Here is a 16497-nt window from a genome sequence, read left to right as displayed (position 1 = left end):
CATGAGGATAGTGAGCTTATTCAGAAACAGTTGGCAATCAGAGTAATTACACCAGCAATTCATGAAAACCTGGCTGGTGTGTGTGTGTGTGTGTGTGTGTGTGTGTGTGTGTGTGTGTGTGTGTGCACGCGCGTAGGGATGTTTGTGTGATCTGTGTGTTTGATTTTCTGTACCCACTAAGGTCGGTTGTCAGGTGGTACCCTTGGACGGATGTCACCGGGACCAGTAGGTGTCTGCAAGTCCCAGGGGGCCCAGGAGGATGTCCTGAGGAGGTGTATGTCCTAGTCCCTTGTCCTGCAGTGCCAGAGATCAGAGGGAGGCATGACCATCTTGTTGGATCAGGGGGGGGTTTCCCGAGTAGTTGGAAGTTTTGGCTGAGAAAATTAATCACTGAAACATGGGATTTGCTGGCTTCTCCCAGAAGGCACTGCCTGCCAGACCTGGATCACCTCCCTCCTGGACAATCCAGGTGGGATAAGCTTGCTTGGGGGAGCAGAAGCTGTGATCTGCATGGCAGCCAGGGAATCCTGAGAGCCTGCAGGTGTGTTTATGCACAGTGCACCGCTGGCCTCCCTGTGGAGGTACCGCTGCCTGTCCCTGGGCTCTGAGGTTTCTCTGGAGCGGCCAGCATTGGACAACCAAGATGGTAAAGCCACAGTTCCTAGCTCTAGGAAGAGCCTGTGCAAGTCCTTCCATCCACAAGCATCTCAGAGTTTCCCGGAACACTGTGACCCAGTGTTCCCCCCACCCTCTTGAAAGCACCCACAAGCATCTCAGTGTTTCATGGCACACTGTGACCCAGTGTTCCCCCCACCCTCTTGAAAGCACCAACTCTTCCATAAGCTGTCTCTTTCCACATCTCCAATCCTACTTGTCCTGAGGCTACCGTGGCCAGATTCTTTTCCCAGAAGGCCTATGCCACCTGTGTGGCTCTTGAAAATGATGTTCCATTTCTGCCCAGTGAAAAGAAGGCGAGAGAGGGAGAGAGAAAGTGAAAGAGAAAGAGAGAGAGAAAGTGAGGGAGAGAGAGAGAGAGGGCGAGATAGAGAGAGAGAGAGAGAGAGAGAGAGAGAGAGAAAGTGAAAGAGAAAGAGAGTGAGAAAGTGAGGGAGAGAGAGAGAGGGAGAGAGAGCGAGAGAGCGTTGTATATAGCTCTAGAGATCTGGACAAATGGGAGCCTAAGACAGGGGAGTGACTGGGAGGGAGTTGAGGACTAGATGTATCTGCAGAGATATGCACACAATAGAGCTAGAGACCCGGATGCAGTTGTATCCAGAGACTCAGATACATTGTTGTTTACACATTAGATTATTTTAATACTTCGTGCCACTGACACTCCCATGCTGGACATGGGGCACACAGATTGAGCCAGTGGAGAATCACTCAACACAGAGTGTACGAGGCACATGTGTTGGAAAATATTTTTGAAAGAAGCAGTGGAAGGGATCATCTGCCATGACGTTACAATGCCACAGGCATTCGGTTTTTCAGTTCATTTGTTCATCACTTTAGTTATAACTTGGCTTATCTTTTGAGAGGTGTGTTCCTGTAGTGTGTAGCCATGGACATGTAATGAGCCAGAGAGAGAGAGAGAGAGAGAGAGAGAGAGAGAGAGAGAGAGAGAGAGAGAGAGAGAGATGGAGAGTGATGATTTGTGTGCATAATACATTGGGCACAGTTGTTACTATAAACCCTGGCAATGAAAGTGTTTGCATAGTTCTGTCCTTGTGTGCAAAGGCGATGCCCTCGAGGAACTCTTCCATACCATGCACCCAGAAAGCAAGTGAATGTTGTCACTGAGAGACTGTTTTCTTGATTCCACTAAGGTGTGTTTGTGGCTACAAGCTACGGCACTAGACAGGGGTATCTGGACCACCTTCCATGCTGTCCCAGGTCATGGGAGGGATTTCACCTCTCTGAGGAAATGCGGGAGAAATCAAAGTGACAAAAGCACAACCAAGAACTTGAACTGAGTGCCAAGATTTATTGATTGGATCAATGGAATGTCACATACAACGGGGAAATCCAGTTCAGCGTTGGGTCCTCCTCGTTCTCATTGGAAGGTTTGAATTCCTTGAGGCTTCAGAGAGGGTGTCCCTCTTGGTGCGCAAGCTTTGTGACAGTCCGTGTGGAGCATGGCATCCCTCCTGGGCACAACGCAGTTGCTGTCGACAGTCAACTTGCCTTGTTCTCCCTGCCAGACACTATCATGAGCATTGCTTGTTCCTTCTTCTTTCTCTCCCCCATGGCTCTGCCTCCCAGGAAAGGAGGCTTGAAAGGGGCTCGGGGGAAGGCCTTCCTTCCTGCCCCTAAACACCTGTGGGCACTGGGGAGCCTGACAGTATGTCAAGCAGGGCCTTGAATTCTTCCTCGCTGAGGGGGCCTTCCAGGGTTGCTGCAAGTTCCTCTTCCTCTGTGTCCACATTCAGAAAAGGGCCTGCCTTGTCCAGAATGTCCACGTCTGACAAGAGTTCATCCAGGAGGCTTGAGGAGCCTGTAAGGGCTGAGCGCTGGGGCTGTTGCTCCAGCTGGGGAGATGTCTCTTCACCTGAGCTTGCCTGCTGCTGCCAGAAGTGTGTCTCTGGTGGTGCAGGTGGCCAGATGACTCCCTGGGCAGGCTGCCCACTGGCGATGAGAGCATGTGACCGTTCGCCCCACGGAACTGTGGCCAGAAGAGGCTGTGGGTTCTGGCATCTCTGAAGGGCTGCCAGGCTGGGCTGGAGCATGATGAACATCAACGGCTGGCCCACACAGCACCCATAGGAAGCCTCTGGCCCAAGAAAGGAGGGGGAGAAAACAGCAGTGGCCACAGCAAAGGATTGCATGCTATCAGGTGCATGAGAGGGAGGATAATGATGAGAGCTTCTATGGACAGTGGGCAGGGTGCTTTGGTCCGACAGGGCAGTCACAGCTGATGTGGCATCAGGGCCTTTGGCTAAGGCATTCACAGGCCCACTAGCGCTCTGCTTTGGGTGCCGAGCTCTTCGGTTCTGGAACCATATCTAGGGAACCATATGGGGCGACAGGAGCATTAGCAGCGTGACAATCCAGATCGACTTGCCGCCGCCTCATTCCCGGTCCACCCCAGCCCGCCCCAACCTGCCCTGCCCTGACCTGACATGCCCTCCAATCTGTCAGACCCATGGCAAGTACTGTTGGGCCTCACCTAAGGGCCATTTTTCCTATAGAGCTTTCACCTTGGCTCTTGAAAATGCGGGAGGACGTCAGGGCAACACAGGACTCACACCACTCTCCGCACCCCTCCCCACCCCTGTCTTTGAGGAGAGCTGGCATTGACCAGCTACAAACTCAGGCCCCTCCCTGGCTGCCCAGGACTTCCATTGCCCTGTCCTCTTCTGGAAATGGATGCCTTCAGATCAGCCCCCGTAGCGTATTCGTAAGACGAAGGGAACTTCCTCCCAATCCCCCGTCTCCAAGCCTACATATATCCAGCAACAACCCGTCGCAAGGGTTAACACTCCTTTCTCGTGGGAGAAGCCAAGTTCCACCCACTGGTGGAGAACTTACCTGGATTCGAGGTTCGGGAATTCCTGTCTGGTGAGCCAATTCTTCCCTGGCAGCAATAGATGGAAATCGATCCCTCTCAAAGGCTTGCATAAGGACCCTTGTTTGAGAAGGAGAGATGAAAGTCCTCTTTCGCCTGGCCTCTCTTCCCATGCTTCCTAAAGAAGAACACACAGAGAAGAGAGGACATTCAGGCCAATTTCAGCACATTCACAGCAGATCCAGTGTGTGGTATGTAGGAAGCGGTATGTCATAGATCAAGATCGATACATCGATACACCTAACTCAGTGCTATGTGAAAACGCCCCATGTGACGGAAGAAGGCATTTCTGCACGTCCGGGCAGGTTCTGGACCCAAAGATTCCAAGCCTTCCTGGGCATGCATCTCCCCACCCTCCAAGAGGGGCATGATGCTCCTGGGTGGAACAGGAATGGGGCAAGATCCCAAGATATCATTGTTTCCTCTCTGAAGCGTTCTTGGCCTCCCCTGGTCATCCACGTTCATAGATGATTCTGTCTCAAGGAGATGCTCTTGGGAAATGCCTATGGAATGCCGGGTACTTACCTCGAGTCAAAGCCTCAGGTGGTGGGGGCCGCAGTGGCTGTGACTGCCCTCCTTTGAAGGCATTCTCCGACAGCAATCGGCTCTGCTTTAGGCGTCTTCTTCGTTGGTTTTGAAACCAAACCTGGGTACAAAGAAAGAAAGCCTTGTCTTTCAATGCTTATGCACTTACTTCCAAGATCTATTGCAGGGATGCACCATAGAACAAATGCACAAACGCACCAGCCAGCCGGCCGGCCAGCCAGTCGGCGAGCAACAAGCCGACTGATGGAGACCCAGTATGGCCCGTCTGCCCCCAGTGGAAATATTTACGATTCAAAGGGACTGAAGTCTCACTAGCATGTAGAATGTAGACTCCGGCTTTTACCTCTGAAGAAGTGCACCAGATTCCAGAATACACAATCTGTGTCCGTGAAAATAATCCTTCCTCTTCGAGTCACCTTACTGGTGTCCAGAGTAATGACTTGTGACACAGGAGGAGACAATGCTTGCTTTCCCACAGTCAGAATGGGATGGATAGCTAACTCTCTCTGTCTCTCTCCCCCGCCCCAGCCGTTCTCATCAAAACTACCATTTTCTCTGTGGGTCTTTTGGTCTCTGTCTACGATTCTCCACATCTACCTGTTGACGTCTGTCTCTGTTGAGACCCCCCCGGCTGCCCAAGTGACTGCCTGCCTGCCTTCCCCTCGCTCTGTCTCTGTCCCAGGCTCTCAGGCTCAATCTCCTTTCCCTCATTTGGTCTCTTTGCCTCCCGTTTCCCGTAGTCCATGCCCGATTCATGTCTCCCTGCCTCTCTTATGTCCCCACAGGCAGTACTGTCTCATAACATGCAATCGTATCCATTAGCAAGTGCCCCCATGAAAACCACTCTTCTCATGCTGCCTGGGAACTACTCATTGACAGTTACTACTCAGGGACTACATGCCTCCATCACTTTTAGGTCAGGAGGCTCTTATGTACCCGCTCCCCTTCTTCAGAATATGTGTCCTTGTCTTCAACAGTGAAACATTGTGCATGCTACCTCATTCCCCGAGGCCGAACAGCAATGTGGACCTGTGCTTGTGTGCGTGTGTGTGTGCATGTCTTTAGACATTTCTGATGGTGGTGTGTGGAAAATTGGACACCCTGAGAAAAAGTGTTCGTAGGGAAAGTCAATCAGTCTTTGGCGACGCTCTGTAAGGTCGCAGGCACGGTGTTCCTAACTTTGGTGACTCCTCTCCAACGTGCCCAGAGAGGGAAGTCTTCAGCACAGCTAGTTCCTCGGAGGCCAGCCATCAAGGTAACATCTCCTTGACACCACCAGGCCTTCCTGCTTCCTTGGCCCCTCGCCCTTTATACTTGACCACACATTTGAATGGACCTCTCGCCACACAGCTCAGTCTGGCCACGTTTTCCAAAGGGAGCCACCTTCTTGCCAAGATTCGAGTTCCTGCTGTCTGGAGCACCCCGAAGAGGAAAGCCCTAGAGTAAGGAGTGCAACTGGAGTGGGGCAACTTGCATCTGGACACGGACCACGAGAGGGAAAATGGATCGAGAGACTCGGTTGTACCTGAATTCTGCTTTCTGGAATGTCCAGTTCTCGTGCCAGCCATTCTCTGGTCGTTATCCCGGGATAGGGGTTCTGTTGAAAGAGTGCTTGCAGGGTGTCCTTCTGACTCAGACTCAGAACAAGCCTCCTCCTTCGCGATGGTCTTGAGAGTCGGCCTGTGGGAGAGAAGAGGGGGAATGTGTCAGGGGAGAATCCATGGAGGTGCAAATGAATGGTGCCGGCCCAGTGCTGGTCCCTGTGCCATGAGAAAAAGCTCTAAGCCAGGGGAAGACTCTGCATTTGGATAAACCGTGGGTACACCCCGAAAGCCACGCTGAGTGGGACCCTGGGGGCTCAAGCTAAGCTGAGGGTCAAGGCTATGGGGATCACCTCACCATTCGCCAATGATCCACAGGACACAATGCAAAGAGAAGGGGAAAGCCCTAGGAAAACAGGCTACCGTGACCAAAACGGGTGGAAGGATTTTCCACCTGTGGAGGCCTTGGAAAATCTTGATGGCTTCTACCAGATTTACCTCTAACTCTATGCTAACCATAGGAACCTGGCTTCTGAACTATCATTCGCACAGCATATCTGCACTTTCACTATTGGAAAGGAAAGTAGACGAAAGCCCAATGAAGCCAGACAAACACACAAGCCAACCCCCAACACAGAACACACTAGAGGATTGTTTAGAAAACCTATTTTTTTGAGCCATGACCAACGTGCTGCCCTGTCTGATGGCGCCAACCCACCCACACACCCACAACAGCCCAGTACTCCTCAGAAGATGAGTTTCCCTTTTAGTCACCGAGGTCATGGTGACTCTCCCCGTGTGCATGCTATTCTTTCAGTTGGGCAGTCTGAAGGGCTACCCCCCACCCCTTTCCTATTTGAGGTTGCCTATTTCTTGTAGCAAGGGAATGGATGGATGTTTGTTTCCTGCATTCTAAGGTGGGAGCCGGGTATGATGGCCAGGGGGGGTGTGGTTTCAGGCACGTCCTGCACACCCTTGAGATCTTGAGTTTCCTGAAATCTCTCCAACTCTAGGTCAATGCCAACCCTTCTGCAAGGGCTACCTGCCCTAGCAGCTGGCAGCTGGTGACGTAAGGTCGTCTCCAGGTCTCCCTCTGGAAGGATTCAAGACAAGGCAAGGGTTTCGGATCCCCAACGGGGACTCCCTTTAAAAGCGCCCTTCCTTCCTGCCAGCTCCAAGGAACATATTTGGAAAGCACTCAAGGAACGGACTTGTCACACTGCAGATTTTGGCTTTCCAGAGACTCCTGCAGTGCCTACCTTGGAGTCTAATGAAAGACAGTTCGAGTGCTCCTGGAATCTCTGTTTCCCAGGTTCTAGCTTTCAGGTGTGCTCAAAGAAAATCTCTCTTTGTCTCGTAATCTTAACACATACTGGATGTGGATTATTTCCATGGACACCGTGGAAGTTAACCAGTTCAAATGGAACACACAACATAACAGAGCAAATCCGCAACAACAGCAAGAATAGAACATGTGAAACAAATTCAAAATCCCAAACACTGTCAACTGGAAAAGAGTGTCAGTTTAGTTGGGAACGTTATCAAATACTCGTGTTCCATTCACTGCAAACACAGGCTGGGATTTTTAGTAGAGAAGCCATTGTCAGGCAACAGGGCTACCAACTTCCATGTGGATTTCTAGAAGGAAAACAAATGAAGCAGCAAACCAGAAATATGTACGTGAAATGCCCAAACCAAGGTGCATCCTTTTGTCCAAGTGATTCCAGAAACATGTCCCAGCATATCAGTGCATGCCATTTGGTGGTCATTGGGAAACTTCAACCTTCGTGGTGATCAACCCTTGGGTCGGGGAGGTGCATGAGTGTATTTGGATGATCCAAGCACAGAGCCCAGATGCTGAGGGCAACGTACCTCTGGAGGTGCTGTATGTGCCGGATGAGCTGGACGAATCCATGGTGGGAGACCCACAGGGATGGCACGGAAACTGCTGGCCAACTGTTCAGTTCTCAGAAGCTCAGGGTTTATAATGGATGAGGATGCCACGCCCCTATTTATGTAAATAGCCACAGATGGTGCAGAACCCTTCCTTGCCAATTGAGAACCTGGAAGGAATCCCGAGAGGCAAGTGGGCGTTGGAATGGAAGGCCTGCTCGGAGGCTCCCAGGTCCCTTTGAAGCTGCCGCCTTCGTCATCCTTTGCCAGAATGCTTGGGGTCAAGTGCTCTCTCCTTTTCACACCTTTCAACATTCCACACATACTTTCTGTCTCCGTGGAATTCCCCACCTCTGAGTCATTCACGCTTAAGTGTGTCACTGTACTTTCCCAAATGGAGAGAGAACCTAGAGCCTAGTTTGCATCGAGTACGTTTCCCACTTCCCTCATCACCACCAGGACATCATTGCCTCACACTCCTAAAGCATTTCCTTGGCTGGGGTTTGAGTTCCCGATAATTCACATACTAAGCTTGAGTGCTTATGTAGTGTCTACCCATGGTCCTCAGCTGTTTGGGACTTTTTCAGAGGTACTCTGAAACCCATCCCGTTGCTCACATGCCATGGAGAGACCAGAGAAAGGGGCATGCCACACGTGTATGTTTCACAAGGAAAGGAACTTACTTTCAGTGCTTATCCTTGACGTACAAAAGAGAGAGTCGGTTTCACATTCAGTGGTCAACTGACAACTGTACCAAGAAGAAGAAGGAGAAGAGGAAGGGGAAGGGGAAGGGGAAGGGGAAGGGGAAGGAGAGGGATATGTAGCACGTTACATGATGGATGATGACACAGCTGAGTTTGAAAGGAAAGCTTGGATTCCAAGTACAGCCATCCCAACATTATCGGTGCATTTGGGCTGCAGAGAATAGAAAAATTTAAAACAAACCAACAAAAGAAACCCCACCAAAAAATACAGAACCATGCCAAATGTGTTCTTTTGCCACCATGCTTCTTTGGCCACCACGTGGATTAACATGAAGATAGTGAGCTTATTCAGAAACAGTTGGCAATCAGAGTAATTACACCAGCAATTCATGAAAACGTGGCTGGTGTGTGTGTGTGTGTGTGTGTGTGTGTGTGTGTGTGTGTGTGCACGTGCGTAGGGTTGTTTGTGTGATCTGTGTGTTTGATTTTCTGTACCCACAAAGGTCGGTTGTCAGGTGGTACCCTTGGACGGATGTCACTGGGACCAGTAGGTGTCTGCAAGTCCCAGGGGGCCCAGGAGGATGTCCTGAGGAGGTGTATGTCCTAGTCCCTTGTCCTGCAGTGCCAGAGATCAGAGGGAGGCATGACCATCTTGTTGGATCAGGGGGAGTTTTCCCGAGTAGTTGGAAGTTTTGGCTGAGAAAATTAATCACTGAAACATGGGATCTGCTGGCTTCTCCCAGAAGGCACTGCCTGCCAGACCTGGATCACCTCCCTCCTGGACAATCCAGGTGGGATAAGCTTGCTTGGGGGAGCAGAAGCTGTGATCTGCATGGCAGCCAGGGAATCCTGAGAGCCTGCAGGTGTGTTTATGCACAGTGCACCGCTGGCCTCCCTGTGGAGGTACCGCTGCCTGTCCCTGGGCTCTGAGGTTTCTCTGGAGCGGCCAGCATTGGACAACCAAGATGGTAAAGCCACAGTTCCCAGCTCTAGGAAGAGCCTGTGCAAGTCCTTCCACCCACAAGCATCTCAGAGTTTCCCGGAACACTGTGACCCAGTGTTCCCCCCACCCTCTTGAAAGCACCCACAAGCATCTCAGTGTTTCATGGCACACTGTGACCCAGTGTTCCCCCCACCCTCTTGAAAGCACCAACTCTTCCATAAGCTGTCTCTTTCCACATCTCCAATCCTACTTGTCCTGAGGCTACCGTGGCCAGATTCTTTTCCCAGAAGGCCTATGCCACCTGTGTGGCTCTTGAAAATGATGTTCCATTTCTGCCCAGTGAAAAGAAGGCAAGAGAGGGAGAGAGAAAGTGAAAGAGAAAGAGAGAGAGAAAGTGAGGGAGAGAGAGAGAGAGGGCGAGAGAGATAGAGAGAGAGAGAGAGAGAGAGAGAGAGAGAGAAAGTGAAAGAGAAAGAGAGTGAGAAAGTGAGGGAGAGAGAGAGAGGGAGAGAGAGCGAGAGAGCGCTGTATATAGCTCTAGAGATCTGGACAAATGGGAGCCTAAGACAGGGGAGTGACTGGGAGGGAGTTGAGGACTAGATGTATCTGCAGAGATATGCACACAATAGAGCTAGAGACCCGGATGCAGTTGTATCCAGAGACTCAGATACATTGTTGTTTACACATTAGATTATTTTAATACTTCGTGCCACTGACACTCCCATGCTGGACATGGGGCACACAGATTGAGCCAGTGGAGAATCACTCAACACAGAGTGTACGAGGCACATGTGTTGGAAAATATTTTTGAAAGAAGCAGTGGAAGGGATCATCTGCCATGAGGTTACAATGCCACAGGCATTCGGTTTTTCAGTTCATTTGTTCATCACTTTAGTTATAACTTGGCTTATCTTTTGAGAGGTGTGTTCCTGTAGTGTGTAGCCGTGGACATGTAATGAGCCAGAGAGAGAGAGAGAGAGAGAGAGAGAGAGAGAGATGGAGAGTGATGATTTGTGTGCATAATACATTGGGCACAGTTGTTACTATAAACCCTGGCAATGAAAGTGTTTGCATAGTTCTGTCCTTGTGTGCAAAGGCGATGCCCTCGAGGAACTCTTCCATACCATGCACCCAGAAAGCAAGTGAATGTTGTCACTGAGAGACTGTTTTCGTGATTCCACTAGGGTGTGTTTGTGGCTACAAGCTACGGGACTAGACAGGGGTATCTGGACCACCTTCCATGCTGTCCCAGGTCATGGGAGGGATTTCACCTCTCTGAGGAAATGCGGGAGAAATCAAAGTGACAAAAGCACAACCAAGAACTTGAACTGAGTGCCAAGATTTATTGATTGGATCAATGGAATGTCACATACAACGGGGAAATCCAGTTCAGCGTTGGGTCCTCCTCGTTCTCATTGGAAGGTTTGAATTCCTTGAGGCTTCAGAGAGGGTGTCCCTCTTGGTGCGCAAGCTTTGTGACAGTCCGTGTGGAGCATGGCATCCCTCCTGGGCACAACGCAGTTGCTGTCGACAGTCAACTTGCCTTGTTCTCCCTGCCAGACACTATCATGAGCATTGCTTGTTCCTTCTTCTTTCTCTCCCCCATGGCTCTGCCTCCCAGGAAAGGAGGCTTGAAAGGGGCTCGGGGGAAGGCCTTCCTTCCTGCCCCTAAACCTGTGGCACTGGGGAGCCTGACAGTATGTCAAGCAGGGCCTTGAATTCTTCCTCGCTGAGGGGGCCTTCCAGGGTTGCTGCAAGTTCCTCTTCCTCTGTGTCCACATTCAGAAAAGGGCCTGCCTTGTCCAGAATGTCCACGTCTGACAAGAGTTCATCCAGGAGGCTTGAGGAGCCTGTAAGGGCTGAGCGCTGGGGCTGTTGCTCCAGCTGGGGAGATGTCTCTTCACCTGAGCTTGCCTGCTGCTGCCAGAAGTGTGTCTCTGGTGGTGCAGGTGGCCAGATGGCCCCCTGGGCAGGCTGCCCACTGGCGATGAGAGCATGTGACCGTTCGCCCCACGGAACTGTGGCCAGAAGAGGCTGTGTGTTCTGGCATCTCTGAAGGGCTGCCAGGCTGGGCTGGAGCATGATGAACATCAATGGCTGGCCCACACAGCACCCATAGGAAGCCTCTGGCCCAAGAAAGGAGGGGGAGAAAACAGCAGTGGCCGCAGCAAAGGATTGCATGCTATCAGGTGCATGAGAGGGAGGATAACGATGAGAGCTTCTATGGACAGTGGGCAGGGTGCTTTGGTCCGACAGGGCAGTCACAGCTGATGTGGCATCAGGGCCTTTGGCTAAGGCATTCACAGGCCCACTAGCGCTCTGCTTTGGGTGCCGAGCTCTTCGGTTCTGGAACCATATCTAGGGAACCATATGGGGCGACAGGAGCATTAGCAGCGTGACAATCCAGATCGACTTGCCGCCACCTCATTCCCGGTCCACCCCAGCCCGCCCCAACCTGCCCTGCCCTGACCTGACATGCCCTCCAATCTGTCAGACCCATGGCAAGTACTGTTGGGCCTCACCTAAGGGCCATTTTTCCTATAGAGCTTTCACCTTGGCTCTTGAAAATGCGGGAGGACGTCAGGGCAACACAGGACTCACACCACTCTCCGCACCCCTCCCCACCCCTGTCTTTGAGGAGAGCTGGCATTGACCAGCTACAAACTCAGGCCCCTCCCTGGCTGCCCAGGACTTCCATTGCCCTGTCCTCTTCTGGAAATGGATGCCTTCAGATCAGCCCCCGTAGCGTATTCGTAAGACGAAGGGAACTTCCTCCCAATCCCCCGTCTCCAAGCCTACATATATCCAGCAACAACCCGTCGCAAGGGTTAACACTCCTTTCTCGTGGGAGAAGCCAAGTTCCACCCACTGGTGGAGAACTTACCTGGATTCGAGGTTCGGGAATTCCTGTCTGGTGAGCCAATTCTTCCCTGGCAGCAATAGATGGAAATCGATCCCTCTCAAAGGCTTGCATAAGGACCCTTGTTTGAGAAGGAGAGATGAAAGTCCTCTTTCGCCTGGCCTCTCTTCCCATGCTTCCTAAAGAAGAACACACAGAGAAGAGAGGACATTCAGGCCAATTTCAGCACATTCACAGCAGATCCAGTGTGTGGTATGTAGGAAGCGGTATGTCATAGATCAAGATCGATACATCGATACACCTAACTCAGTGCTATGTGAAAACGCCCCATGTGACGGAAGAAGGCATTTCTGCACGTCCGGGCAGGTTCTGGACCCAAAGATTCCAAGCCTTCCTGGGCATGCATCTCCCCACCCTCCAAGAGGGGCATGATGCTCCTGGGTGGAACAGGAATGGGGCAAGATCCCAAGATATCATTGTTTCCTCTCTGAAGCGTTCTTGGCCTCCCATGGTCATCCACGTTCATAGATGATTCTGTCTCAAGGAGATGCTCTTGGGAAATGCCTATGGAATGCCGGGTACTTACCTCGAGTCAAAGCCTCAGGTGGTGGGGGCCGCAGTGGCTGTGACTGCCCTCCTTTGAAGGCATTCTCCGACAGCAATCGGCTCTGCTTTAGGCGTCTTCTTCGTTGGTTTTGAAACCAAACCTGGGTACAAAGAAAGAAAGCCTTGTCTTTCAATGCTTATGCACGTACTTCCAAGATCTATTGCAGGGATGCACCATAGAACAAATGCACAAACGCACCAGCCAGCCGGCCGGCCAGCCAGTCGGCGAGCAACAAGCCGACTGATGGAGACCCAGTATGGCCCGTCTGCCCCCAGTGGAAATATTTACGATTCAAAGGGACTGAAGTCTCACTAGCATGTAGAATGTAGACTCCGGCTTTTACCTCTGAAGAAGTGCACCAGATTCCAGAATACACAATCTGTGTCCGTGAAAATAATCCTTCCTCTTCGAGTCACCTTACTGGTGTCCAGAGTAATGACTTGTGACACAGGAGGAGACAATGCTTGCTTTCCCACAGTCAGAATGGGATGGATAGCTAACTCTCTCTGTCTCTCTCCCCCGCCCCAGCCGTTCTCATCAAAACTACCATTTTCTCTGTGGGTCTTTTGGTCTCTGTCTACGATTCTCCACATCTACCTGTTGACGTCTGTCTCTGTTGAGACCCCCCCGGCTGCCCAAGTGACTGCCTGCCTGCCTTCCCCTCGCTCTGTCTCTGTCCCAGGCTCTCAGGCTCAATCTCCTTTCCCTCATTTGGTCTCTTTGCCTCCCGTTTCCCATAGTCCATGCCCGATTCATGTCTCCCTGCCTCTCTTATGTCCCCACAGGCAGTACTGTCTCATAACATGCAATCGTATCCATTAGCAAGTGCCCCCATGAAAACCACTCTTCTCATGCTGCCTGGGAACTACTCATTGACAGTTACTACTCAGGGACTACATGCCTCCATCACTTTTAGGTCAGGAGGCTCTTATGTACCCGCTCCCCTTCTTCAGAATATGTGTCCTTGTCTTCAACAGTGAAACATTGTGCATGCTACCTCATTCCCCGAGGCCGAACAGCAATGTGGACCTGTGCTTGTGTGCGTGTGTGTGTGCATGTCTTTAGACATTTCTGATGGTGGTGTGTGGAAAATTGGACACCCTGAGAAAAAGTGTTCGTAGGGAAAGTCAATCAGTCTTTGGCGACGCTCTGTAAGGTCGCAGGCACGGTGTTCCTAACTTTGGTGACTCCTCTCCAACGTGCCCAGAGAGGGAAGTCTTCAGCACAGCTAGTTCCTCGGAGGCCAGCCATCAAGGTAACATCTCCTTGACACCACCAGGCCTTCCTGCTTCCTTGGCCCCTCGCCCTTTATACTTGACCACACATTTGAATGGACCTCTCGCCACACAGCTCAGTCTGGCCACGTTTTCCAAAGGGAGCCACCTTCTTGCCAAGATTCGAGTTCCTGCTGTCTGGAGCACCCCGAAGAGGAAAGCCCTAGAGTAAGGAGTGCAACTGGAGTGGGGCAACTTGCATCTGGACACGGACCACGAGAGGGAAAATGGATCGAGAGACTCGGTTGTACCTGAATTCTGCTTTCTGGAATGTCCAGTTCTCGTGCCAGCCATTCTCTGGTCGTTATCCCGGGATAGGGGTTCTGTTGAAAGAGTGCTTGCAGGGTGTCCTTCTGACTCAGACTCAGAACAAGCCTCCTCCTTCGCGATGGTCTTGAGAGTCGGCCTGTGGGAGAGAAGAGGGGGAATGTGTCAGGGGAGAATCCATGGAGGTGCAAATGAATGGTGCCGGCCCAGTGCTGGTCCCTGTGCCATGAGAAAAAGCTCTAAGCCAGGGGAAGACTCTGCATTTGGATAAACCGTGGGTACACCCCAAAAGCCACGTTGAGTGGGACCCTGGGGGCTCAAGCTAAGCTGAGGGTCAAGGCTATGGGGATCACCTCACCATTCGCCAATGATCCACAGGACACAATGCAAAGAGAAGGGGAAAGCCCTAGGAAAACAGGCTACCGTGACCAAAACGGGTGGAAGGATTTTCCACCTGTGGAGGCCTTGGAAAATCTTGATGGCTTCTACCAGATTTACCTCTAACTCTATGCTAACCATAGGAACCTGGCTTCTGAACTATCATTCGCACAGCATATCTGCACTTTCACTATTGGAAAGGAAAGTAGACGAAAGCCCAATGAAGCCAGACAAACACACAAGCCAACCCCCAACACAGAACACACTAGAGGATTGTTTAGAAAACCTATTTTTTTGAGCCATGACCAACGTGCTGCCCTGTCTGATGGCGCCAACCCACCCACACACCCACAACAGCCCAGTACTCCTCAGAAGATGAGTTTCCCTTTTAGTCACCGAGGTCATGGTGACTCTCCCCGTGTGCATGCTATTCTTTCAGTTGGGCAGTCTGAAGGGCTACCCCCCACCCCTTTCCTATTTGAGGTTGCCTATTTCTTGTAGCAAGGGAATGGATGGATGTTTGTTTCCTGCATTCTAAGGTGGGAGCCGGGTATGATGGCCAGGGGGGGTGTGGTTTCAGGCACGTCCTGCACACCCTTGAGATCTTGAGTTTCCTGAAATCTCTCCAACTCTAGGTCAATGCCAACCCTTCTGCAAGGGCTACCTGCCCTAGCAGCTGGCAGCTGGTGACGTAGGGTCGTCTCCAGGTCTCCCTCTGGAAGGATTCAAGACAAGGCAAGGGTTTCGGATCCCCAACGGGGACTCCCTTTAAAAGCGCCCTTCCTTCCTGCCAGCTCCAAGGAACATATTTGGAAAGCACTCAAGGAACGGACTTGTCACACTGCAGATTTTGGCTTTCCAGAGACTCCTGCAGTGCCTACCTTGGAGTCTAATGAAAGACAGTTCGAGTGCTCCTGGAATCTCTGTTTCCCAGGTTCTAGCTTTCAGGTGTGCTCAAAGAAAATCTCTCTTTGTCTCGTAATCTTAACACATACTGGATGTGGATTATTTCCATGGACACCGTGGAAGTTAACCAGTTCAAATGGAACACACAACATAACAGAGCAAATCCGCAACAACAGCAAGAATAGAACATGTGAAACAAATTCAAAATCCCAAACACTGTCAACTGGAAAAGAGTGTCAGTTTAGTTGGGAACGTTATCAAATACTCGTGTTCCATTCACTGCAAACACAGGCTGGGATTTTTAGTAGAGAAGCCATTGTCAGGCAACAGGGCTACCAACTTCCATGTGGATTTCTAGAAGGAAAACAAATGAAGCAGCAAACCAGAAATATGTACGTGAAATGCCCAAACCAAGGTGCATCCTTTTGTCCAAGTGATTCCAGAAACATGTCCCAGCATATCAGTGCATGCCATTTGGTGGTCATTGGGAAACTTCAACCTTCGTGGTGATCAACCCTTGGGTCGGGGAGGTGCATGAGTGTATTTGGATGATCCAAGCACAGAGCCCAGATGCTGAGGGCAACGTACCTCTGGAGGTGCTGTATGTGCCGGATGAGCTGGACGAATCCATGGTGGGAGACCCACAGGGATGGCACGGAAACTGCTGGCCAACTTTTCAGTTCTCAGAAGCTCAGGGTTTATAATGGATGAGGATGCCACGCCCCTATTTATGTAAATAGCCACAGATGGTGCAGAACCCTTCCTTGCCAATTGAGAACCTGGAAGGAATCCCGAGAGGCAAGTGGGCGTTGGAATGGAAGGCCTGCTCGGAGGCTCCCAGGTCCCTTTGAAGCTGCCGCCTTCGTCATCCTTTGCCAGAATGCTTGGGGTCAAGTGCTCTCTCCTTTTCACACCTTTCAACATTCCACACATACTTTCTGTCTCCGTGGAATTCCCCACCTCTGAGTCATTCACGCTTAAGTGTGTCACTGTACTTTCCCAAATGGAGAGAG

The 16497-nt window shown here is 51.2% G+C and overlaps 2 protein-coding genes across 2 annotated transcripts; both read right to left on the bottom strand.

Annotated features, from left to right (window-relative positions):
* Positions 1–2309: 2309 nt before the first annotated feature.
* LOC309822662 (double homeobox protein 4-like protein 4) lies at positions 2310–7567 on the bottom strand (the record flags this gene model as incomplete). The annotated part of the gene is made up of 5 exons (XM_082654626.1): positions 2310–3002; positions 3529–3683; positions 4091–4211; positions 5637–5791; positions 7525–7567. The coding sequence occupies 5 exons, from the start codon at positions 7565–7567 to the stop codon at positions 2310–2312; spliced, it is 1167 nt and encodes a 388-aa protein (XP_082510752.1).
* A 3293-nt stretch (positions 7568–10860) lies between these two features.
* LOC309822661 (double homeobox protein 4-like protein 4) lies at positions 10861–16115 on the bottom strand (the record flags this gene model as incomplete). Its single annotated transcript, XM_082654625.1, has 5 exons — positions 10861–11550; positions 12077–12231; positions 12639–12759; positions 14185–14339; positions 16073–16115. 5 exons carry the CDS (start codon positions 16113–16115, stop codon positions 10861–10863), a joined length of 1164 nt encoding a protein of 387 aa, XP_082510751.1.
* Positions 16116–16497: the final 382 nt, after the last annotated feature.

This window comes from Grampus griseus, assembly GCF_964374135.1.
Source record: "Grampus griseus genome assembly, chromosome: 5".
In the NCBI taxonomy this organism is placed as follows: domain Eukaryota; kingdom Metazoa; phylum Chordata; class Mammalia; order Artiodactyla; family Delphinidae; genus Grampus; species Grampus griseus.
Note: the sequence above shows the minus strand (reverse complement) of the source record. Positions and strands in the feature narration are given on the sequence as shown.